At 37.6% G+C, this 25,400-nt stretch overlaps 1 protein-coding gene across 1 annotated transcript in view; it reads right to left on the bottom strand.

Annotated features, from left to right (window-relative positions):
• Positions 1 to 10,478: 10,478 nt before the first annotated feature.
• Positions 10,479 to 25,400, bottom strand: part of CtsL1 (cathepsin L) — an 82,685-nt gene continuing 67,763 nt past the window's right edge. Inside the window, exons 3-5 of the mRNA XM_067771475.1 lie at positions 11,786 to 12,000; positions 11,584 to 11,693; positions 10,479 to 11,513 (exon numbers count right to left, since the gene is read on the bottom strand). Coding sequence (XP_067627576.1) covers positions 10,915 to 11,513; positions 11,584 to 11,693; positions 11,786 to 12,000 — 924 coding nt within the window. The 3' untranslated portion in view covers positions 10,479 to 10,914. The remainder of the gene's footprint in view (positions 11,514 to 11,583; positions 11,694 to 11,785; positions 12,001 to 25,400) is intronic.

Genomic DNA, 25,400 nt, shown 5'->3' with positions numbered 1-25,400 from the left:
TATGTACTGAAAGGTTTGTGGAGTTTTATCGTCGATATGTCGATAGTCCTTTAGCGGATGTTGATCTGGTAAGTTTCGGAAAATAGCACCAGTTACGTAATGCGCCGATCATATCGGGAACGATTTGAAATTACCACATTGAACCTTCTAAGTTATACAAACCCCTCTTTTCGTGGGAGCTTGGGTTAGCCAGAGCCCGCCTGCTAAATAAAGAGGATTCGCTATGGGTAGGTGAGGTTGACATTGGGGTTGGAGAAGCTATGAATTGCGCTGGCCAGCCATTGGGAGGGTTGCGCTACACAATCGCTTTTGTTGTTGTAGCGATAAGGACACTCCCCGATGGTCTTGGGGAGCGTTATCGATGTTGATGGTCCTTCGCCGGATGCAGATCCGGTAAGTTCCGGTACCAAGCCCGACCATCTCTGGAACGCTTTGTTATGACCATATGCGACCTTCTAGGTCATACCGCCCTCCCACCCCCTAGATCCCTGAGGAGTTCGGGTTCGCCAGAGCCTCGTTTGTTAATGTAACACGATTCGCACGGATAGGTGAGGTTGACAATTGGGTTTGGAGAAGCTATATATTGCGCTGGCAACCTGAAAATGTTGCGCTACACAACCCCTTGAATCTATTTGGTACTTTAGTCGCCTCTTACAACAGGCGGGTATATTCTAACCCCCTAGCCCGCTGGGGGTCCACACAATCCCTGGAATTCCGCTATTGGGATTCGTAAAAGTTAGTTACAACAAGTAAAGGTGTCTAAGTTCGGTTGTAACCGAACATTATATACTCAGCATGAGGGTCAATTGTACATTTCATTTCAGATAAATTACTTTTCTATATAAAACGTAGCACCGCCCGTTAAAAAAAAATGTCTCCCCCATTTCCTCTTACAATAAAACTTGATAAGTGAAATATCATTGATTCAAAACAATTTTTTGCTAAATAAAGCTTATTATTCTAGTCTACGACCCTTTTAAACTTGTTTTATATAAAAGTGGGCGTGGTCTTTAACCGATCTCGTCCATTTTTTTCTAGAAATATTTCCTGCTACAGGGAAAATTTGTGTACCCAATTTTATTAGGATCCGTTAATTTTTCTTCGAGTTATGGCTCCCGAAACAGAAAATTTCTTAGTCATAAAGTGAGCGGTGCCACGCCCATTTCCAAAAATTTTAGTGTTTTTCAATTTAATGTTATAATTCAATTTAGAAAGTAAAATTCTATTGATACAAAGCTCTTTTTCGCTAAGATATAGCTTATTATTCTAGTCTACGACCCTTTTAAAAATCTTTTATATAAAAGTGGGCGTGATCTTTAACCGATCTCGTCCATTTTTTCTAGAAATATTTCCTGCTACGGGGAAAATTTTTGTACCCAATTTTATTACGATCCGTTAATTTTTCTTCGAGTTATGGCTCCCGAAACATAGAAAATTGCTTAGTCATAAAAGAGGCGGTCACGCCCATTTTTTAAAATTTGAAGTTTTTTCTATTTATTGTTATAAGTACACTTGGGAAATGAAATACCATCGATACAAAGCTCTTTTTTGCAAAGATATAGCTTATTTTATTCGTCCACGACCCTTTTAAAAACCTTTTATATAAAAGTGGACGTGGTCTTTAACCGATTTCGTTAACCTTTCTCTTCAAAGCATTCCCTATAGTAAACGCAACCTCTCTGCCGAATTTTGTTACGACAGGTTTTACGATTTTTGATTTATGATTAATCACCCCTATTCTGCATTTCGATTACGTTCCCGTTCTACGCTCCGCTTTAATCAAAGTTTGGTATTCTGCATTACGACGGAATCGTAAAGAGAAGAGGAAATGATTTTTCGAAATCAGCTGTTGGTACGGAATGTGTGACCATTGGAACAAAATAAAATAAAGAAAATTTGTAAAAAAACACTGAAAAACCTTTATATTTTATTATCCACGCCATTTTGTACAAAAAAAAGCAAAAGAATATATTGCCGCAGTGTTATATTTTTTTGAGTGAAGTGCTTTCATAATTGTAAGTGTGTTTTTGTCGTTCTTTTGGCCAATTCCCTGCCGTGGCCACCAAGTTTTGTTAAAACGGATTCCTGCACGAATATAGTTGACATTTTCTGAATTTTAAGGATGCTAATTTCATTGCACTGGCCTAAAATACTGTAACGAATTTGCTGCAAATCCTCTTATTTGCAATCCTCTGCTAAGTTCGAATCACTAAACTGTTGAATAAATAACTCCAATTTGTAATAATGCAAAATGGCCTTTATTAAAGTACTTCACAATAACACTCAAACTATGCAACGAATAGCTTGCTTAATAACCAAACTTATTGATAGCTCAAATGAAACTCTACTATTCAAAATAACACTGCTATTGCTCGCTAGATATCGTCTTAATCAAACTGCTTGACAACTCAAATCAAAACTGATTTCCTTCTTACTCGCTTGCCCCGCTTTTATAGTTTACGCTGCATACTTCTAGGCTCTTCGATTTCCAGAACTTACTAGTTGTTTCGGCTACAAAATCGCCAGCCACAACTACGTGCACAAATTATTGCTCTCTCTTGTGACAACTCAGATAAGATATATGCATGTGTTTGTGCATTGCCGCTCCGCTGCTCGTATACGTACATATGTGTAGACGCAATTATTTATTCGTTTATGTAGATACATAAAGATTGAATTATTGATGTGAATGTTTGTAGTTTACAGTCTCTCGCGCGCACATAGGCATATAAGTAAATGCATCTGTGTGTGACATCTCTCTGGGCTGCCTTATATATGTGTATACTTGATTTGATTATTAACGTAAATACTGCTTGGCATGGCCTTAGCATCGCCTTAGTGATGGGATAATTTAGTGATGCTAATATCCGTGACACTGCCCTCCACCTAAATCTGATCGTCCCGATCAGACAAATCTCTCGATCTAAACGTTGCTAGCCTTCCCAAATGGACCACCTTCATTTTGGTTCGTGGTTTACCGATGGTTTGTATGCGGTACACTACATCGTTGATCCGTTTTACAACTTTGTATGGGCCTTCCCAATTACACTGCATTTCGGGGACAAACCTTTTTTACGTTGTGGGTTGTATAACAGCACCAAATCTCCTTCCTGAAAACCTTCTGAATTAATTGCTTTATCATATCTGGCTTTCATCTTGTCACTCATAATCTTTGTTCGTTGCCTTATCAGATCATGTATTTCTCTTAGCTCTTCTTCCAAATCACTAGTGGATTTCCTGACATTTCTCTCCGCATTGGCATCTATCCCAAACTTCAAATCAGCTGGCAGCATAAGGTCATTGCCAAAAATTACTTTCGCAGGGGTTTGGCCCGTTGTCTCATGCACTGCTGATCGGTAAGCCATCAAGAATAATGGTATGCGGGTATCCCATTCTTTATGGTACTTGTCCACTACTTTCCTTAAGTGCTCCTCCAATGTTCTATTGAATCGTTCTACCATACTATCGGATTGAGGATGCAATGCAGTTGTCCGTGTTTTTCGAATGCCCAATGACTTACACATTTCCTGGAACACAGCTGATTCGAAATTCCTGCCTTGGTCAGAATGTAACTCCATTGGTACACCATACCTTGCAACCCAATTGTTTATAAACACTTCTGCTACCGTTTCCGCTTCTTGATTTGGGATTGGGTATACCTCTGGCCATTTGCTGAAATAATCCATAACTACCAGTACATATTTGTTTCCGCCGTTGCTAGTAGGAAATGGACCGGCGACATCCATAGCGATCCTTTCAAATGGCGCACCTGAGTTATATTGCTTCATCTGGCCATGACTTCGTGTTCTGGGCCCTTTCGCTCTGCTGCAAACCTCGCAGTTCGCAATCCACTCAGTGATCGGCTGACGGCAACCAACCCAATAGAATCTCTGTTTAATCTTCTCGAGCGTCTTCGTGATTCCAAGATGACCTCCGCTTGGACCATTATGCAGCTCTCTGAGCACATCAGGAATCCTCTTTCTGGGAACAACTATCAGTTTATTCTTGTATTTACCATCCTCACTCTCCCATACTCGATGAAGGCAACCGGATATCAATTCTAAACTGTTCCACTGTGCCCAATATGACTTCGCAATGGGACTCTCTGCTGACATCTCTTCTCTGTTTGGTCTTTCATTTCGTTCGAGCCCTTGCATAACACGTGATAGATCTGCATCTTCTAGCTGGCACTTTCTTAGCTGTTCCTTGTCCCATTCATCTGTACATGTTATAGTCATTAGCCGGACATCTATAATGTCTTCTTTGGCTTCGGCTTTTGAACAGTGCTTGCATTCCAAACTACATGGTCTTCGTGACATTGCATCGGCATTTCCATGGGTACTACCTTTTCGATGCTCAATGGAAAAGTCATAGCTTTGTAGTCGCTCGATCCACCGTGCCAATTGTCCTTCCGGATTACGGAACTGCAGTAGCCATTTTAAAGCTGCGTGATCTGTCCTGACACGGAATCGCTGGCCGTAGAGGTATTTGTGAAAATGTTTAACCCACTCTACCAATGCCAACAGCTCTCTCCGCGTAACGCAGTAGTTCCTCTCTGGTTTTCCAATCGAACGGCTGTAATATGCAACTACCTTCTCCTGTCCATCGACCAGTTGTGATAAAACGCCTCCTATAGCATATCCACTCGCATTTGTATCTAGAATAAATGTTGCTCCTGGCATCGGATATGCTAACATTGGGGCAGTGCACAAACGCTCCTTCAATGTTTGGAAAGCCACTTCTTGCTCCTTCTTCCATTCAAAAGCTTTATTTTTTCTTGTAAGCTCATGGAGGCTATGGGCTACGCTGGAAAAATTTTGTACAAATCGGCGGTAATATGTGCACAGCCCAAGGAAACTTCTTAATTCATGTAGGTTCTGTGGTCTTGGCCAATCCTTTACAGCCTCTATCTTTTCGTTCGCAGTGCAGATGCCCTCTGTCGTTACCTTGTGACCCAAATAATTTACTTCCTTTTTAAACAGCGCACACTTTTTGGGACTTAACTTCAGACCAGCGCCAGCTATTCTTTGGAAAACTTCCTCCAAGTTCTTAAGATGTTCATCGAAATTCTTGCCCAATACGATGATGTCGTCCAGGTACACCAAGCATGTTTTCCAATGTAGTCCTTTCAATACCTGATCCATGAGTCTCTCGAAAGTAGCTGGTGCATTACATAGTCCAAAGGGCATTACTGTAAATTGCCAAAGACCATCTCCGACGCTGAAGGCTGTTTTCTCTTTGTCTTCCTCCTTTACCTCCACTTGCCAGTAGCCGCTTTTCAAGTCCAGTGTGGAAAACCATTTCGTACCAGAGAGCGAGTCCAGAGTGTCGTCAATTCTTGGCAATGGGTAGCTATCCTTTTTCGTAACGTCATTCAACTTCCGGTAGTCCACGCAAAACCTCATTTTTCCATCCTTCTTCTTTACAAGCACTACCGGTGAGCTCCAGGGACTAGCTGATGGTTCGATGACGCCGCTGTCGCTCATTTCTTGTATAATTTGACTCACAACTTCCCGCTTCGCCAGTGGAACACTACGGGGGGCTTGACGGATCGGCCTCGCATCTCCAGTGTCAATTTGATGTTTCACAACTTTGGTGCGGCCTGGTTTAGAACCATCCTGGTCAAATATGTTCGCGTACTTTAGGAGCAGTTGTTTTGCCTTACTCTGATATGCTTCCTCTAGCCCCTGCGTCCATGCCGTGATGTCATTTGAAAGATTAGTATTACTAGCTGAAACGTGTTCCTGGAGCTGTTCACAGTTAATAACTACTTCAGCCTCTTGGCATCTTCCCAAAATAGCTCCTTTAGTCAGTTTGAATGGTGAATTGAACTCATTGAGTACTCTTACCGGAATACGTCCATCTTGTTTTGTCATAGCCAGGGTTTTTCCTACAAGTATGTTCAGTGCTGATTTGTTTGCTGCTTCGACAACCCACAATTTGTTTGTCCCACAATCTCCATCAACCTTTGCCCAGATGATTGCTTCGGATTTTGGTGGTATTCGCTGACTCTCTTCCACCAGCACTCGTTTACTGCTGTAGCCCCTCTCGTAGCCGAAATTAAGTGGTACATCCATGTTCTTATATCGCATCGTCTTGCTTTGCATGTCGATCTTGATGCCCTGGTCGATTAAGAAGTCCACTCCAATTATGATTTCATCAACAATCTCTGCCACTATAAAATTGTGTACTACCGTGACGTTACCAATTGCGACTTCACATGATACTTCTCCTAGAACCGTGCTGTCTTCTCCAGTGGCTGTACGCAATCTTGCTCCATGCAATGGTGTTATCTTCTTGTTGACTAAATCCGCTCGAATGATGGAATGAGATGCACCCGTATCTACAGTCAGTAAACGTTCCTTTCCATCCACATGTCCTCCGACAGTAAGATTGTTTGACCTTCTTCCAATTTGTGAGATAGAGATTATGGGGCATTCAGTTGAGGGAGCCAGCTGTCGCCCCTTGCGGCTGACTCGCTTTAGTTTAACGATTGAGTGGACTTGGAGATTTGCTCATCTCCTTCAGCTCTGCGTTTACGGCCACCCACATTGTTGGAGCTATTGGGACCGGTGCTGCAATGTCGTGCAATATGACCTGGATTGCCGCACTTGAAACATTTAATAACTCCGGCATTTTTCTGTTGTGATCCCTTCAGTGCTTCCAAAATTGTGTCTACCCATTCTGGCCTTTCTACTTCTACACGATGAGCCTTATATGCTGGTTTACTCAATAGGGAGGCAGTTTCCTGAGTCAATGCATGTGATACCGTTTCAGCAAATGTCAGTTTTGGGTTCGCGTATGTAGCTCGCTTCGTTTCCACGTCTCGTATGCCATTTATAAAACTCTGGATTTTTACCCTCTCGGTGTATTCGACGGGTGCGTCCGCATTTGCGAGATGAGCCAACCTTTCAACATCTGAAGCAAACTCCTGCAATGTCTCATTTGCTTTTTGGTAGCGGTTTTGCAACTCAATTTGGAATATCTGTTTCCTATGCTCGCTTCCATAACGTCGTTCTACAGCAGCCATAAATGTTTCATAACTGTTCCGTTCGTACTCTGGAATCGTCTGTAAGATTTCCGCTGCAGGCCCTTTCAATGCCACGAACAGTGCAGCAACTTTATCTTCCGCATTCCAGTTGTTCACTGCTGCGGTCTTCTCAAACTGTAGCTTGAAGACCTGGAAAGGAACAGAACCGTCAAATGATGGTGTTTTTACCTTTGGATTGCTTGCTGAAACAGCTGGGCGGTTTAGCTGCAGCTCCTGTATACGACCTTTTAAAGCATCTACCTCAGCCTCGATTTTGTTCTCAAACTGCATTATTTTTTCGTCCATACGGGCTTCTAGTTGTACAGAGATCTGCGATGATACCTGTGCTGAAATTTGTCCCGACATTTCGGATATACGTGCCTCCTGTGCTTCAATCCTTGATGCTATTTGTGACGACATTTCGGATATACGTGCCTCCTGTGTTTCAATCCTGGATGTTATTTGTGACGACATTTCGGATATACGTGTCTCCTGTGATTCAATCTTTGCTGTTATACGGTTCTCCTGCGATTCTAGTTGGGATGCCATATTTGTGGATATTTGTGATGACATTTCTGTTATACGTGCCTCTTGCGCTTCCGGCTGGGATGCCAATTGCGACGACATTGATGCTACTGTCGATGTTTGTGCAGATATTGCAGCCAATATCATGTTCAAGTCTGTGCTGGTAACTGTCTGAGATGTTTCGTTTTTCTCTTCAATTTTTGTTGTCTCCTCGCCATCAAGATGAAAGACACTCTTCCACATCAATTCCTTCTGCTTCCATTGCCTCTCGTAGCCGTGCCGGAAGTTCAAGTTTAACGCCTCTTGTATTCAATCCACGGTTCTCCAACTCCTTCAGTTGCTGGATCTTCAATTCACTGAACTTTGCCATGTCCTTGTTGTCCTCTGGAATTTATTCAACAATTCCTCTTCTGACACCAATTGTAACGAATTTGCTGCAAATCCTCTTATTTGCAATCCTCTACTAAGTTCGAATCACTAAACTGTTGAATAAATAACTCCAATTTGTAATAATGCAAAATGGCCTTTATTAAAGTACTTCACAATAACAAACTGTGCAACGAATAGCTTGCTTAATAACCACACTGATTGATAGCTCAATGAAACTCTACTATTCAAAATAACACTGCTATTGCTCGCTATATATCGTCTTAATCAAACTGCTTGACAACTCAAATCAAAACTGAATTCCTTCTTACTCGCTTGCCCCGCTTTTATAGTTTACGCTGCATACTTCTAGGCTCTTCGATTTCCAGAACTTACTAGTTGTTTCGGCTACAAAATCGCCAGCCACAACTACGTGCACAAATTATTGCTCTCTCTTGTGACAACTCAGATAAGATATATGCATGTGTTTGTGCATTGCCGCTCCGCTGCTCGTATACGTACATATGTGTAGACGCAATTATTTATTCGTTTATGTAGATACATAAAGATTGAATTATTGATGTGAATGTTTGTAGTTTACAGTCTCTCGCGCGCACATAGGCATATAAGTAAATGCATCTGTGTGTGACATCTCTCTGGGCTGCCTTATATATGTGTATACTTGATTTGATTATTAACGTAAATACTGCTTGGCATGGCCTTAGCATCGCCTTAGTGATGGGATAATTTAGTGATGCTAATATCCGTGACAATACTTTATAAAGGTTTATTTATTCTTTCCGCAAGGATTGTTTACGTTTTCGCTTCACCTTCCTCTACGCCGGCAGCTTGCTTTGGCATATAACTGGACCCAACGAACAGACACAAATTATAGCTGTCTATTATAATGGAATCAATAGCCGCGGCATTATTTGTGGAGTTGGAAAGCAATGCATACGAAAATGGCCAGGCGAGAATGGAAAGGCAAATATTGCGACATTTGTGTAATCCATTTGAGATGAGTGACGAATTGTAAGAAATTGGAACTTAAGAGTGGTAAAGTTTAATGACTTATTTTCTTATTTAGGTTCAAAAAAACTTTCTACTTAATAAGGATGCTTTCAAGTAGGTGTTAGATAGTTAGATACTTTTGCGGGGCAAATACGTCCAAGGACTTCGACATCGACATGTTGTTTTTGACCTGGAAACATATAAAAAACAATCATCATCAGGCCTTCTACGTTTCTTAACAAGTTTTACTTACATTTTTGTTAAAATTCTGTTATAAATTAATAAAAAACTAAAAAGAAAATATTTTTCCGCCAACTAATTTGCAACTTAGAAAAACGGAACTACGATCGAAATGCAGAATACGCAAAATCGAACGATTCGAAGTTGGATCGAAAGAGATTGGAACACAGAATACCAAAATTGCCAAATCGAAAAAATTCCAATCCAAGTCGAAATGCAGAATAGGGCTGAATAATTGTAAAATTTATTTTATCACAAGTGGGCGGGCCGCGCCGATTTAATTTTTTTTTTTTTCAATTCAAGAGTCTCAGTGTCAGTCCACACGTCAAATTGCAACATTCTGGGTGTATTATTTACTAAATAATAAGGTTTTTTGGGATTTCCAAAATGTTTTATATATAAAAAATGGGCGTGGTTATCATCCGATTTCGCTCATTTTCAATACCAATCTATTCTGGGTCCAGATAAGCTTGTGTACCAAATTTGGTGAAGATATCTCAATATTTACTCAAGTTGTCGGTGTTAACTGACAGACGGACGGACGGATATAGCTCAATCAAATTTTTTTTCGATACTGATGAATTTTGATATATGGAAGTCTATATCTATCTCGGTTCCTTTATACCTGTACAACCAACCGTTATCCAATCAAAGCTAATATACTCTGTGTGCAAAGCACGCTGAGTATAAAAATGGATAAATCGATTGTTTACCTAATCTACTTATATACATATTGTAACGAATTTAGGGAACTCCGCTTATTTTACACCTTCTACTAAAGGTCGTATCGCTACACTGTTGAATAAAACACTCGAATATTCTGTGTGACAAAATGGTCTTTATTAGACTGCCTTGAAAGTACTTCACAATTAAACTGCACTTCGCAACTGATAGCGTGTTCAAACCAAACTGATTGCTGCTTACTCAGCTTTCGCTCCTTTTATACTCTCTGCCGTCTCGTTCGCATACTTCTAGGCGTTTCTTCTTCTAGAATTTACTACTTAGTTACCAGCTATAAACTACAGATGCACGTTTATAGCTTCTCGCATAGCCATATGCGCGTGTATATGTGAGTGATACTTCTAACGATGATTGCATACTTTTGTGAGTATCTCAGATATATACATGTGTTTGTGCATTTCTCTCCGCTGCTTGCACGTACATATGTGTAGACATAATGATTGATTTTTTTAATTTCATACCAGTGGCTGCTTAGTATTGGCTTAGTATTATTAGTGTTGCTAATATTCGTCACAATATGTTAAGTTCCTCGAAAATTTTCAGCAATTCTAATCAATAAAAAATGTTTACTTTTTTTTAACTCTTTATTTATATAATTTTACGGAACTAATTATCATATTTTACAGTTACATATATGTATTTTGATGGCATTGTACGTGGTGAGTGGTCTCTTTATTACACATATAACAATTAAATAACACTCTCACTTTTTTGGCGTAACTAATAGTTACGTTCTTAATGCGCTCGCAAGTCATAAGTAAATAATAATAAATTCATTACGAAATCAAAACTAAATCAAGCAAAAATTAAGTAATATTAAAAATGCATCGGTAGTAAAAAAAATTATAAACAAAAATAAAATAATTTTGCGCTCAAATGTCGACAAATTCACGTTTGTTAATATATGCTACATAGAATATAAAAAAGGGTTGCTTATACTTTCTACTTGTTTTTTTTTCATTCTTCAAACGTCACAACTATCTTAGCTTACAACCTACTACCTAAACTAATGGATAACTGGAGGCAGTAGCAATGCCGCATTGATTTTCCTTATTACGTGCCATCTTGATATAACCCTTATCACCCCAAGTGGTACCCCAAGAATTCTTAACCAACCAATAATCTTGACCATCGGGATCAGTGCCATAACCAACAACCAAAACACCATGATCTAATTGTTCAGCATCACACAATGGCTCTATATAAACACCTTCTGAATAGAATTGGAATGATTCATGTGATGCATCAATGGCTACGGCAATAGGACCAATTGTGGCAACAGCTTGCATCATTTTCTCTTCATCACCAGCGGGTATATCAACGAAACCACGATCGGTGGCGCCGACTGCAGATGGATTATAGTGACAGGAATCATCAATGCCCTCATAGGGATAGGCACGTTCGGTATCAATGCCACCATTATCTTTGATGTAACGGAAAGCATTGTCCATTAAACCACCATTACAACCATTATTGCCATATTTACTAGAACAATCGACCAAATTTTGTTCGGAGAGCGAAATTAGTGCATTGGATTTGCGAAAATGTTGACCTTCGAGCGCGCCGGTGCTGGAGAATGCCCAGCAAGAACCGCAGTGGCCTAGTAAAAGCATATAATTATGAATATTGTAATAAAAGCAGAAAACGCGTATATCTAATTTGCAAATCACCTTGATCTTTGACTTCAGTAACTGCGCCATTAGAACGCCAATCAACAGATTTGGGTACAGTAACATGTGCAGGTGGAATGAAAGTGACGCCACTATATTTTAAGCTGTCGCTGTGGAAAGTAAGAGTTAATTAAAGCAGAAATTATAAGAGGAATTTAATAACGATGACCGTCACATATTTTATGCGTTGCTTCAAACTCACCGCATTTGTTTTCTTAGTGTATTATTGAAGCCATTCATGGTCTCACGGAATTCAGTATGCAACATGTCGGAATATTTGTTCACACCCATTTTGAAAGTCGATTTGCCAGCTGAATATAGTTGATTGTGTTTGGCAATTTTTAGTTTGTTCTCATTGAAAATTTTTAAACGGAAACGTTCTTCAACTTCGTTAGAGTAACGTTTACCATGTTCCATCTGAAATTATTGAACAAAAACAGTTGGATTAAATTTAGAGAAATTTTTAAAATAAACAAGTAAGGAAGGCTAAGTTCGGGTGTAACCGAACATTACACACTCAGCTGAGAGCTTTGGAGACAAAATAAGAGAAAATCGCCATGTAGGAAAATGAACCTAGGGTAACCCTGGAATTTGTTTGTATGACATGGGTATCAAATAGAAGGTATTAAGAGTATTTTAAAAGGGAGTGGGCCATAGATCTACAGGTGGACGCCATTTCGGGATATCGCCATAAAGTGGACCAGGGGTGATTCTAGAATGTGCTTGTACGATATGGGAATCAAATGAAAGGTGTTAATGAGTATTTTGTTCTATAGGTCGACGCCATTTCGGGATATCGCCATACAAGTTGACCAGGGTTCACTCTATATTGTGTTTGTACGATATGGGTATCAAATTAAAGGTATTAATGAGTGTTTTAAAAGGGAGTGACCCTTAGTTGTATATGTGAAGGTGTTTGGGGGATATCGACCAAAATGTGGGCCGGGGTGACCCAGAACATCATCTGTCGGGTACCGCTAATTTATTTATATATTTAATACCACGAACAGTATTCTTGCCAAGATTCCAAGGGCTTTTGATTTCGCCCTGCAAAACTTTTTCATTTTCTTCTAATTAATATGGTAGGTGTCACAACCATTTTACAAAGTTTTTTCTAAAGTTATAATCAAAAAACCAATCCAATCACCATGTTTCATCCCTTTTTTCGTATTTGGTATACAGCCCGATTCTAAACGAAAATTCCGTGCGAGTTTTTTCCCTTCTCCCATTTCTCGTATTCTAAATAAAAATTCCTTGTGAGTTTTTTCACTTCTCCCTTTCCTCCTATTCTGAACAATGTTCGAAAAAGAGGAAACCGGTTATGGGAGAAAAGTAGGTATTATGAATGTGAGGGAGAGGGAGATTTCTTTGCCATTTCATAGGAGTTTTTTCACTAGTTAAATTAAAGGGAATGCATCAAAATAGTTAAAGGAAATTGGTTATTTTAAGAAAGAATACTTATTTGTACAAATTTGTGCTAAAATATGTATGTAAATTCTACCACAATATTCTCACTGTTAATACAACAACAACAACCACAATATTCTTTATTTTAAGTCGAAAAGTATATCTATAAGCAACGGAAAAGCTCTTCGCATATTTGATGCAGCCATCCAGAAATTGCGGAAGGATTTTTTAAGAAGGCATAAATAGATTTTGGCATATGGCGAAAGGCGAACTCAACTCGACTTAGCCGCCAGAAAATTGCTTTGCAGAATGAATGCATGCAACTCCGGCGGATTTGTGTTATCCCGCCGTCTTCTTCTTCTTATGCTCCTCTGTTGATGTTGCTGTGGCACCAATTCATTACTTATTCCAGTGAATACGACATGAAATGCAATAATGTGCATTGTTTATACCTTATTTCTTAATTTCAAACAAATTCGCAACAATAATTAAACTTCAATTTTTTAAACAAAATAAGAAATGCGCAACGAAATTTCAAGTGACAAAACAGCTGACTTCGAAAATTTGAAATTCCTATTCCCCAATTATTCTTCTCCCTAGGAGAAAAGAATTGGAGGAATTTTTCCGCGGGAATAAAAAAATCCGCGAGAACAAAATTCCGCGAGAATATTTAGAATTGGTCTGATAGAGTTATGGCATTTTTTAAAATTTTCGAAAACTTCGATATCGAAAAAGTGGCCGTGGTCATAGTCGGATTTCGCCCATTTTCAATACCAAGATAAATTGAGTTCATATAAGTACGTGAACTAAGTTTAGTAAAGATATATAGGTTTTTGCTCAAGTTATCATGTTAACGGCCGAGCGGAAGGACAGAAGGTTGACTGTGCATAAAAACTGGGCTTCAAACCGATTTCGGCCATTTTCACAGAAAACTGTTATCGTCATAGAAGCTATGCCCTTACCGAATTTCACTAGGATTGGTAAACTTTTGTTCGACTTATGGCATTAAAAGTATTCTAGACAAATTAAATGAAAAAGGGCGCAGCCACGCCCATTCTGAAATTTTCTTTTATTTTTGTAGTTTTTTCACCATATCATTACTGGAGTTAAATGTTGATATAATTTACTTATATACTGTAAAGATATTAAATTTTTTGTTAAAATTTGACTTGAAAACATTCTTTTTAAAGGTGGGCGTGTTCGTTATCCGATTTTGCTAATTTTTATTTAGCGCACATATAGGAATAGGAGTAACGTTTCTGCCAAATTTCATTACGATATCTTCAACGACTGCCAAATTACAGCTTGCAAAATTTTTAAATTACCTTCTTTTAAAAGTGGGCGGTGCCACGCCCATTGTCAAAAATTATACAACTTTTCTATTCTGCATCATAATTTTAATTTTCAATTTTTAATTTTATCAATAGCGATCTGAGATGAGTGCCCAGGAACGTACACACCAAATTTCATCAAGATACCAAAAAATTTACTCAAGTTAACGTGTTAACGGACTGACGGACGGAAGGACATGGCTAAATGAATTTTTTTTCGCCCAGATCATTTTGATATATAGAAGTCTGTATCTATCTCGATTAGTTTATGCCGTTACAGGGTACCGTTATGCGAACAAAATTAATATACTCTGTGAGCTCTGCTCAGCTGAGTATACAAGTTTTGAAAAGACAATTTTTTTAGAATAAAATTTATTCATTAAACTTATTTAGGCAATTCTAAGTTATGATATTCGCCGTATGTGCTATTTTTTAATCGAATTTTATATTGGAAACCATGGAAACAACTCAAATCTTAAAATTTTACATCAAGCAAAATGAAATCATCGGAAATGTATCATGAAGCTAAGATGTTGTTGTTTTAACGATAAAGACACTCCCCGAAGATTTCGAAGGTGTAGTTATAATTCCGAAGGAAAAAAATCATGCTCTTTTGTGAGACACCCTAGTATTAAGTTTGCATAAATAAAGGCACATAATGCAGCTAATTCTAATCTAGGCAATACTGCTTATCAAATAATTCTATGGCATACACAAATTTTTCGGTGAAGTTTATCTCACTTTCTAATTTCTGAAGTACTCATTCAGTATTGATATATTATGGTACGGTTTCATGAAAAAAAGATTTGACGCGTAGAGGCAAGAGGGACCGTAACGGTTAGGTTAGGTTGAAGTGGCTGCGGCAGAGGCCGCCGTCAGGAGGCACATTGTGCTAGCACACAAAAATACACCATTACCACTCCTCTTCGATCCATATCGAGTCCTTGATGTACTCCACGACCTGGCGTTGAGTATCCAATCTTATTTTTCTTTTAGCGATAAGAATACTACCACCAATAGGTTTTGGAAAAATTTATCGATAATGATGGCCCTTTGAGGCACATTTGTCGGGTACATTCCAGAAAATAGGCACCATTAAGATAATAGCACTACCATCTGAAGAGCGTTATGACCACTTTGCTTGTTGTTGTATTAACGATAAAGACACACCCCGAAGGCTATGGGGAGCGTTATCGATGTTGATGGTCCTTTGCCGGATATAGATCCGTTACGTTCCGGCAACAAAGCACCATTATGGTATTAGCTCGACCATCTCGGGAACGATTTATATGACCATAATAAACCTTCTAGGCCATCCCGCCTCCACACCCCCTAGTTCCATGAGGAACTTGCTGTCCCCAGAGCCTCGGCTGTTAATGAAACAGGATTCGCCGCGGGTAGGTGCGGTTGACAATTGGGTTGGAGAAGCTATATATTGCACTACACAATCCCTTGAATCAATTTGGTATTTTATTCGCCTCTTACGACCAACTTTGCTTCTTCTAGCTCATCAAACCCCCTCCTTCCGGCTCGCCAAAGCCTTGCTTGCTAAATAAACAGGAATTGTCACGGGTAGATGAGATTGGCTATTTGGTTGGAGAGGCTTTGAATTGAGCTAGAAACAGATTGAAACCCTGAAAGGAAGTTCCCAGGCGGCGCTGGTCTGGTGCCCACTTAACGCCGGACAGTTGCACATGAGTTGATCTACTTTTCTTTCTCCTCTTCATATTCTTTACAATCCCTATAGAATCGGCGATTTGGCACTCCTAGCATATACCATTTCATTCAGGTATTTTATACCGTGTAGTGTAGGCTCTTGAGTACGAAGGACGATTAGTTTACAATGTTCGGTATGTTGAGAAAAAGTATACCCCAAAGTCTGCAGTGTGCGTGACGACGTCCTTGTTGTAACCCCAGCGGGTTAGGGGGTCAGAATATACCCGCGGTAGGTATGCATGTCGTAAGAGGCGACTAAAACACCAGATTCAAGGGGCTGTGTAGCGCAACCCTTCAGGTTGCCAGCGCAATATATAGCTTCTCCAAACCCAATTGTCAACCTCACCTATCCGCGGCGAATCCTGTTTCACTATCAGACGAGGCTCTGGCGACCCCAAGCTCCTAATGGAACTTGGGGGTGGGGAGGAGGGATGGCCTGAAGGTTTAATGTGGCCACATAAATCGTTCCCGAGATGGTCGGGCTTACCGGAGCATACCGGATCTCCATCCGGCAAAGGACAATCACATCGATAACACTCTCCAAAGCCTTCGGGGAGTAACCTTATCGCCACAACAACAACAACAACAACGTCCTTGTAAGGGCAGTGTGTGACGTTTATCCAAGTCTTTAGTTTGCTGTTTGGTGTGGCGCTACGCCATCTCATGCCATACCTGCAGAACTCACAGCTTGATTACTTTTTGTTGTAACTGTAATCACTATTTCCAGTCCCTGGTGCAAATTGTTTTAGTTATTCTGTATAACATTGCGCGCCTTCGCACAGAGACATGCATTGCAATTAAGACCTGAAGATGATTTTAGCGAAGCAATGGCAAAAACAAAAGAAAAAACCGACAGTAGTGATAATTATGATAATACACTTTTCAATTTGTATGATCAAACAAAAGTGAGATCGCAAGAAAATAAATTGTCATGATCACATCCCCCAGAGTTTTACACCAAAGAGAGACTATCAACTTGTCATGTTTAATTCAATTAAAAACAATTAGATTATTTAAATGCCTGGAGAGTTTTATTTATGACTGAATGGGCTTATACGAGACTGGCAAGTAATTGATGTCCATCCATATTCTAATTCATAGTGACTGACAATTGTTATAGTAAAATTTTAACTGTGCCCGTATTTTTGAATGTTTCAATGACAATTGTTGGCAGTCGCTACCCAGATTTAGGTGTAGAGAGAATATTTCGACTGCTGAGTAGAATACATATATCTTGGCCGCCGTTCCAAAAATGCCCTATCCGAGCTTGAGTTCAATACATTTTGACATTAGCTATGGCACCTGAGATAGGGCGTGTTCTTAAATAGAATCTTGAATCTTTTTGAAAAATATTTTCAGATCGGGTGTTTTCGAACTGGTAGGCAAGATAGGGTGATAGTACCCCAGCGGGTAAGGGGGCTTAGAATATACCCGCGGCAGGTATGCATGTCGTAAGAGGTGTCTAAAATACCAAAATGATTCAAGGGGTTGTGTAGCGCAACCCTTTCAAGTGATTGCCAGCGCAATATATAGCTTCTCCAGCCCAATTGTCAACTGCACCTATTCGTGGCGAATTCTGTTTCTTTAACAGCCCCGGCTCTGAAGACCCCAAGTTCCTCATCTAGGATCTAGGGATTGGGAGGGCGGGATGGCCTAGAAGGTTTCATGTGTAAATACCAAATCGTTATCGAGATGGTCGGGCTAGTACCTTAATCGTGCTTGTTATCGGAACGTACCACATCTGCATCCGACAGAGGACCATCAACATCGATAATACTCCCCAGGGCCTTCGGGGAATGTCCTTATCGCTACAACAACAACAACATAGGCTGATATTCCACTCAGCCGTCGCACGGTGGGGTATTTAATCAATCTAGCTGGCCAAAACTAAAACAGCAGTTATTTCTGTTAAAAAAGTGGTTGTCTCATTTCATTGTTATGAATGGAAATTTTTGACAGTAAATTCACGGTATTCCGCACAGAATTACTTGGAACGAGCCTCCGATTTTGGAGGGACTCGGGGTCATTTTTCGGCATTACATGAGATATGTATGTCAACATGGGTATAAAACGAAAGGTATTTTACTCCGCATTTCTACTGACACTTTTGAGTAGGGTTGCCACTTAGAGTTGCCACCTCACCTCCTTCTTTATATTTCTTTGTATATCCACTACCATCCCGGAAACGGCTCGACCGATTTGAATCAAGTTTGGTACATCGATATAGTATTACATTTTAAGACTTTTCACCTAGGTGTTGCCACTGAGGATTTTTTCACAAGGTTGCCACCAATAGGGGTATCAGTCTCTTGCAAAATTGATCACCACTCAAAAAATCGCGGGTATGCGCATCCGTTTTTGTTATTAAACTTTGAAATAAACACAAGCTTATGTATTGCCAAAAAATTGCTGACATGATATGCCATGAAAGAAAGATATGTATATCTTATTTGTTTGCAAGGTTTTTAAAAAATTTAATATTGAAAAGTAGTAGCATTACAAGTAGAATAACTCAGTTAAAACATGCGGTATAAAAAATCTAAGATATCACATTTATCTGTCCGAAACAAAAATGTAACTAGATTTTATTAAGGCTAAACAAGTGAACAAGTATTTAGGTTAGAACTGTATATTGCATTTTAATCCAAAAATACATCGAACTGCAGACAATTTTTATTCAACTTTAGGTGTGCGCGGTTAGCTCCGTTGACGTTGCAGATGGGTTTTGGGGTATGTTCAGTGGACATCTAGGAACGCCAGGGAGAAAATTAAAAAAATTGGAATATTTTGAAAAATCGACTTTTGGCCAGCTAAATTGATCAAATACCCCACCGTGCGTCGATTTATTGTTTTTTTGTTTGTGGGTGAAATTTGTATATAACTACGGAGAACAAAGTCTGTGTGTTATAGAAATAAATAGGAGGTCAGCATGCTGCAATAAATCGTTTTAAATAATTTCAACGTTACACACAATCGAACGAGGAGACTCAGCGCGTTAACGCTCAATCTTATCGGTAGACCATAACTATCAATAAATAAGTGTAATAATTCTGCATACTCAACAGAGTTAAAGTTCTACACTCAATCGTACTACATATTTATATTTAATTTACATTCACCACGCGATAGTAAATTCCGACAGTGATCTTAATGAACACAGAATTCGTTTATCTTGAATGGGGTGTTTAATAGCGTAAAGCTTAGTTGATTCAGGAAACTTTTGACCTTATGACCCAACTTTTAACTTCCATCCGAATTATGCAATCTGTTGTATGTATGTTAATATATTAAAATGTTCTGAATATTTTGAAATTCACGTGAGCTCGACAATGGATGGATCTATCCAGAAGAGATTTAGACAGTACAACCTTAACAATTGTACCTTATGAATTCCGTTTCTCAAAATCTTGGGCTTATTATAAATATATTAATGAAATTAAAAAAAGACGTTAGTAAAAACTTTATGCGATGTTTATAAAATGGCAAATTTATTTAATTTGACTGCTTTGAAATCGTTTGTCCTGTCGCATTGCCGTTTGGAGTTTTGGGCCAAATTTGTTTCAGTGAGACACTTGTTTCACAAAGCCCTAATATTAAACTTCGGAGGCATACCAGAAGGCACCTGAATAAGTCTCAGAGATTGTGTTGTAGGAGACAGCGTTGTCAGACATGAAACTTGCTTGCTCGTCTTATAAGTTGCTTAAGTCTTTGACACTCTGTACCACTCACTCACACTCTTACCAAATGCTACCAGCGCTTAATTGTAGAAGATGTTATTTTGAACTTTAACACACTTTTTCAGGCGATAAAGATTGCCTTAAGATTGGATTTTAAAATTTGAGTTGCTTTAGAATTAATGGATCGAATTCGATAACACTGACCAGCCGTTTAATGGTTAGAGGAAGACATCAAAGTTTAATGCTACAGTATCTAAATAAAAAAAAAAACCAACTTGAGGTAAAATGAAGATGTCTTCGATCCCGACATGTCTTATGTTTTAAAAGCTTTCGGGCGCTACTAGCGGTACTCCCCTACAGTCCGAGTGTTGACTGCGCTGGTGGTTCTTTAATAGGGCGAGAATTTCAGTATATATTTTTATTATTTTTTTTTAAAGCTTTGTCGGTTCCAGATAACTTGTAACATATTTGTCCTGACCATATAAACAACTTACAAAATTTATTATATGCCCTATTTTCCGGCAAGTTTAAGTTTTAGGCTCTCACAAAAATTTAGGCCATTCACAAGGTTTTCTATTCGCCGTATGTTGTATGCTTTAATCAAATTTTATATTGGAAACCATGGAAACAACTCAAATCTTAAAATTTTACATGAATACGACACTCTTGTTAATTGTGCAATTGTGATAATTTTCCAAAAAAATTTTGAGATTGGTTTGTATCAGTGTTTGTATTTGCCGTGGAGTAGTTAGCAGTAGCAACGACAATTATGCTCCGCTACAGCTCCGGCTCTGAACATGAACAGAGCAAAGAGCAGAACCATAGCATAAAAATGTGATAGCATTTCTTAGGCCTGCTTTGAGCTACGTCGTGTTTTGGAGCGAAGCAAATATATGATCAAAGCTATAAACGAAATGCTATAGTTATAGTGTTTGTGGTTTTAACTATCGTTCTTTAAGTTGTTGTAGCTTTTTGTTTTTGTTGTTATTGCATAGGATCACTCACATGTGTTCGCATGTTGTTGCCACGGCTCTGCTCTATGCTCTGTTCGTGTTCAAGGCCGGAGCAACAGCAAAATAAACCTCAAGAGTAATATAGCATTTTCAATCAATGTTTTGTATAGTTTCAGTTTCAAAATTCATACGAGGGTTTTTATTAAAGTATTTAAAATAAAAATAAAATAAACAAATTTTAAGCACCTTTTTTTATATAAATGGACAAAAATCAGCGACAAATGTCTTCGTATATATACATATTCTTGCTTAACTTTGATTTTTAAATTTTGACATAGAAATTGCAAAAATATTTATGAGAAGTAAAAATATAAAAGTGGAGCGCACATTACTTGGATTGGAAAGTTGGTAGGAAAGGAGATATTATTAGTCAATCAATTGCGCTCCACCTTTACATTTTTACTTCTCATAAATATTTTTGCAATTTCTATGTCAAAATTTAAAAATCGAAGTTAAGCAAGAATATGTATATATACGAAGACATTTGTCGCTGATTTTTGTCCATTTATATAAAGGAAATGCTTAAAATGTTTTTATTTTATTTTTATTTTCTACTTTTCTTACATTTTCTCGGTTTTTTAACCTATCTGTTAAGTTCTACGTTTGCAGCTCAATGAGAACTTACATAAAAATCAATCCCAAAACTCCCTCTTTCCCGTTTGATTTTTCTAAATATCATAGTCCGTGCGCCCCCTAGCGAAACTTTTTGTAATGTGTCATCGGCTGTCATCGACCTCTGAATTAAGCTCTAAACTTTTAGCCTCTAGCTCATCGAGAAGTTACCCCGGTTTCAAATTTCCAAATTATTATCTAATTTTTTCGATCCGTGCGCCACCTAACGGATTTTTTTCCTTTTGTTCCTTTGTCAAGGTTTCTTAACCTGCCTCTGAGGTTTCATGTTTGTAGCTAAAAGAGAAGTTACTTTAAAATCGATCTCAAAACACCAAATTTCCAAATTCTTATCTAAATATTTCGATCCCTGCGCCACCTAACGGAATTTTTTTCTCCTTTTCTTAAATTTTCTCGGCGTCTTATCCTCTCTGTGAAGTTTTAAAGTTGTAGCTCAATAAGAACTTACATAAAAATCAATCCCAAAATTCCCTCCGTTTCGTACGATTTTTTTAAATATCTCATCCCGTGCGCAATCTTTTTGTATCGTGTCATCGACCTCTGAATTAAGTTTGAAATTTCACGTTTGTAGCTCAATGAGAAGTTACTTAAAAATCGATTGCAAGATTTGTATGAAAAGCGGACAAACATTCAACCGACCTAATGTAAAGGAAGCAAAAATAAATAAGAATTTAATTAACGAAATTTGGTAAAACAATTCCCTCTGCTACTTTCGTGTTCGCTGCCGAGCGGATTGTGGTCCATTTACTTTTCAGATTTGTGGGGTATTGCTTCCTAATTTTTTTTTCTACAATGGATCTACAGTTTGTATGCCCGCCGAATCAATTGGCTGCATATATATGTTTATTTTATTATATTTTTTTACTTCCTTCGAACGATTTACAAACAGATAGCCCTCTTTGTTATCGATACAAACAGGTTCATAAGTAAGTTTGATAATAATTTGAAAATAATTCTTTTTTAGCTAAATGAGGTGTATCGGACATGAAAATATTTAATAAAGTACTATTAAGCTAAATGGTAAAAAATATAATACTAAAATGTTTTTATTAATTTTAAAATAGTTTTTTATGATTACCCCAATACGCCATTCCAAAAAAAAAAAAATCCTCCGAATTTTGTCGCACAATGTAAAATGAGCATAACCAACGTTCAATGTAAACAGTTCTAGGCAGCTAGGCTTTGGAGAAGACATTTAGAGGCAACAATTTGTGTCCTAAATTTTGTTAAGTCACAGCGGTCCAAGTCAGATCTGTTAACTCGGCCTTCCAGTCAGATAATTTTGGTGAAACAATGAGCCTAGCCTACTCTATCAATAACGGTTTTGAGAAATTATAAGCCACAATTTTTAACATATTCAACTAAGCCAAGAAAATAATAATTAAGAACATTTTTTTTTTTACCGAGATGCTGTCAGCGTAGCCTCCATTCCCATTTGCTATTTGATATGACAAACAAACGAAGTTATTTATGAAAAAATCTTTATAAATCACACCCTTTGTGCAAAATTCTAATAAATAATTAATAGGAGGTACATTAGGGTGGGTCAAATGTATTGTTCAAAAGGCACATCCTGTTTCTGAATCTATGGGTCATACTGAGTAATATTGTCCATGGGACCATAGGTCTGAAATAAATTTCAAGCCTCTTTAATTTTGTTAGAAAATTTTATATCCCAATCCAAATAGCGGCTCTCACAAATAAAATACATGAAAATAAATGTCAAATTCGGATTCGGATATAAAATTTTCTAACAAATATTTTTGAAGTCTTTAATGAGCTTATGGCCTATTGAAAAAATAAAACACAATGTTTTTTCTATTGTATTTTACATATATTCGTCGATATTTCGACTGTGTCGATCAAACATAGTCATATGTTCCTGATGATGGTTTTAGAATAAAACCGAAATATCGACGAATATATGTAAAATACAATAGAAAAACATTGTTTTATTTTGTCAATAGGCCTTGAGCTCATTAAAGACTTCAAAAATACTTACGTATAAGACTAATAAAATTCATCAAAAATTTTCTAACAAACTTGGGGAGGCTCGAAATTCATTTCAGACCTAAGATCACATGTACAATATTACTCAGTATGACCCATAGATTCAGAAACTGGATGTGCACCTTAAGTTTTTTCCCCATTTTTTCCCATACCATTTGATCCGCCCTAATGTAAATAGTGAAAATTATTTTTAAAAAAATCACGCATGTTTTAATCAAGCACATACCTACATATTTAGTTGAAGTAGTAAATAAAAATACATTGTATGCAATAAAAATAGATATTAACGATCAATTAAGTTCAAAAGTTTATAGCGCGAGAAAAAAAAAATTTATAAATATTCGTAACAGTCCCTCTAATAGCGATTGCATCATAGGTGCCAAGTTTTCGAAATTTGTTTTTGAGGTAAAAAGGGGCCAGTAATAATACACAAAAAAATTTTGGTATCAAGACCTTTGTGGTGTTGTTCTACATAAAAACCAATACTTTGAATCTCATCCCCAAGAAGTGCTGAAAAAAAAAATATTATAAAAATATAATTTAAACTATGATAAAAAAAAAAAAAAAAAATTGAATGTTGCTTCGATCGGGACTTGAACCCAGAACGTTCTGTGAAAGGCCACACCAAAACAAATTTCGACATCTTGGCACATATGATGCAATCGTTATCAGAAGGCCTGTTACGAATATTAATAATTTTTATTTCATTAATTTTTTCTCGCGCTATATACTTTTGAATTTGATCGATTGATCGTTAATTTCTACTTTTATTGCATACAATATATTTTTATTTACTACTTCAATTAAATATGTAGGTATGTGCTTGATTAAAACATGCGTGATTATTTTTTATTGCTCAGAAAAGTATTAACAATAGAGTTCAGGATTTTGTGCAAATAGTCTAGCATCATTGTATTTGCCAACTGGTGAAGTATTTTTTCACAAAACGCCAAAAAAACTATCGGCTATGCATTTGTCATGGCAAATTCGCAACATCAAAAACCGTAGTTTATTCTTTCAATTTTGAATAGCAAATTAACAACTTTCAAAACCAGGGACGGAAAATAATAATTTTTTTTTTTGGAGTCGAAAAAGTTCTGGTCAAAAAATTGTCCTAGGTGAAAATGTTTGAGTTCCAGGTATCCCTATAGCAATATCATGTCGAATCATGCATCCTTTTTATTTTTCGAACTTTTTCTATAAAAGTCTACATATAAAAGTAAAATCTGTATTTTTATTTTTTTTAAGTCCGATAGAACTAGTTAAACTCGGACTTTTAAAAATAAAAGTCCGGATAAGCCGTTTCTTTGTTATCAAGCGGGACTTTTATTTTGGCCTTAAAAAATAAAAGTCCGGATTTAACTTTTTATTTCCGGACTTTTATTTTTAAAAGTCCGAGTTTAACTAGTTCTATCGGACTCAAAAAATAAAAATCCGAAAATAACTTTTATTTTGATCCAAATATATTTAAAATCCAAAATTAATAGTTTTGCAAGGAATTATACTATAAAAATAAAATAAAAAATTTAAAAGGAAAAAAAGTTGTTCACGATTCGTAGCTTTCATTTGCTATAACAACGTTACCAAATACACAAAATTCTGAACTCCCTTAATATTATTAATATTTTATTATTTTTTTTGTTTGTGTGTAGTTACAACGCCCAAAACATTTCATCTCATTAATTGGTTTGTTTATAGGGAGGATTCATTGAGTAAGTGAACCTTTTCGCGGAAATAATTTTTTTATCTATCGATTGCTGAGTGAAATATCCTTACTTCTGCGTCGTTTCGAAAACATACAACCTGATGGCCGAGACACAATGTCAAATTCTTCTTCTTATGCTTTGCTTGCAACAAAAGTTGGAAGTTGGGTACATTCTCATGTCAGATGGCGCCGTTCTCCATAAAAATAGTCTACTCGTAATGCGTAAGATTGAGTTAAACGTATATATATGAAAAACTGCTTATGTGACGGGACTTTCTTAAATTCAATACATTTTGGCCTTAGATAGGACGTTTATGAAAAAAAAAAA

This window comes from Eurosta solidaginis, chromosome 3 (assembly GCF_040869045.1).
Source record: "Eurosta solidaginis isolate ZX-2024a chromosome 3, ASM4086904v1, whole genome shotgun sequence".
NCBI classification, from domain to species: domain Eukaryota; kingdom Metazoa; phylum Arthropoda; class Insecta; order Diptera; family Tephritidae; genus Eurosta; species Eurosta solidaginis.
This window is presented reverse-complemented; position numbering and strand designations above follow the sequence as displayed.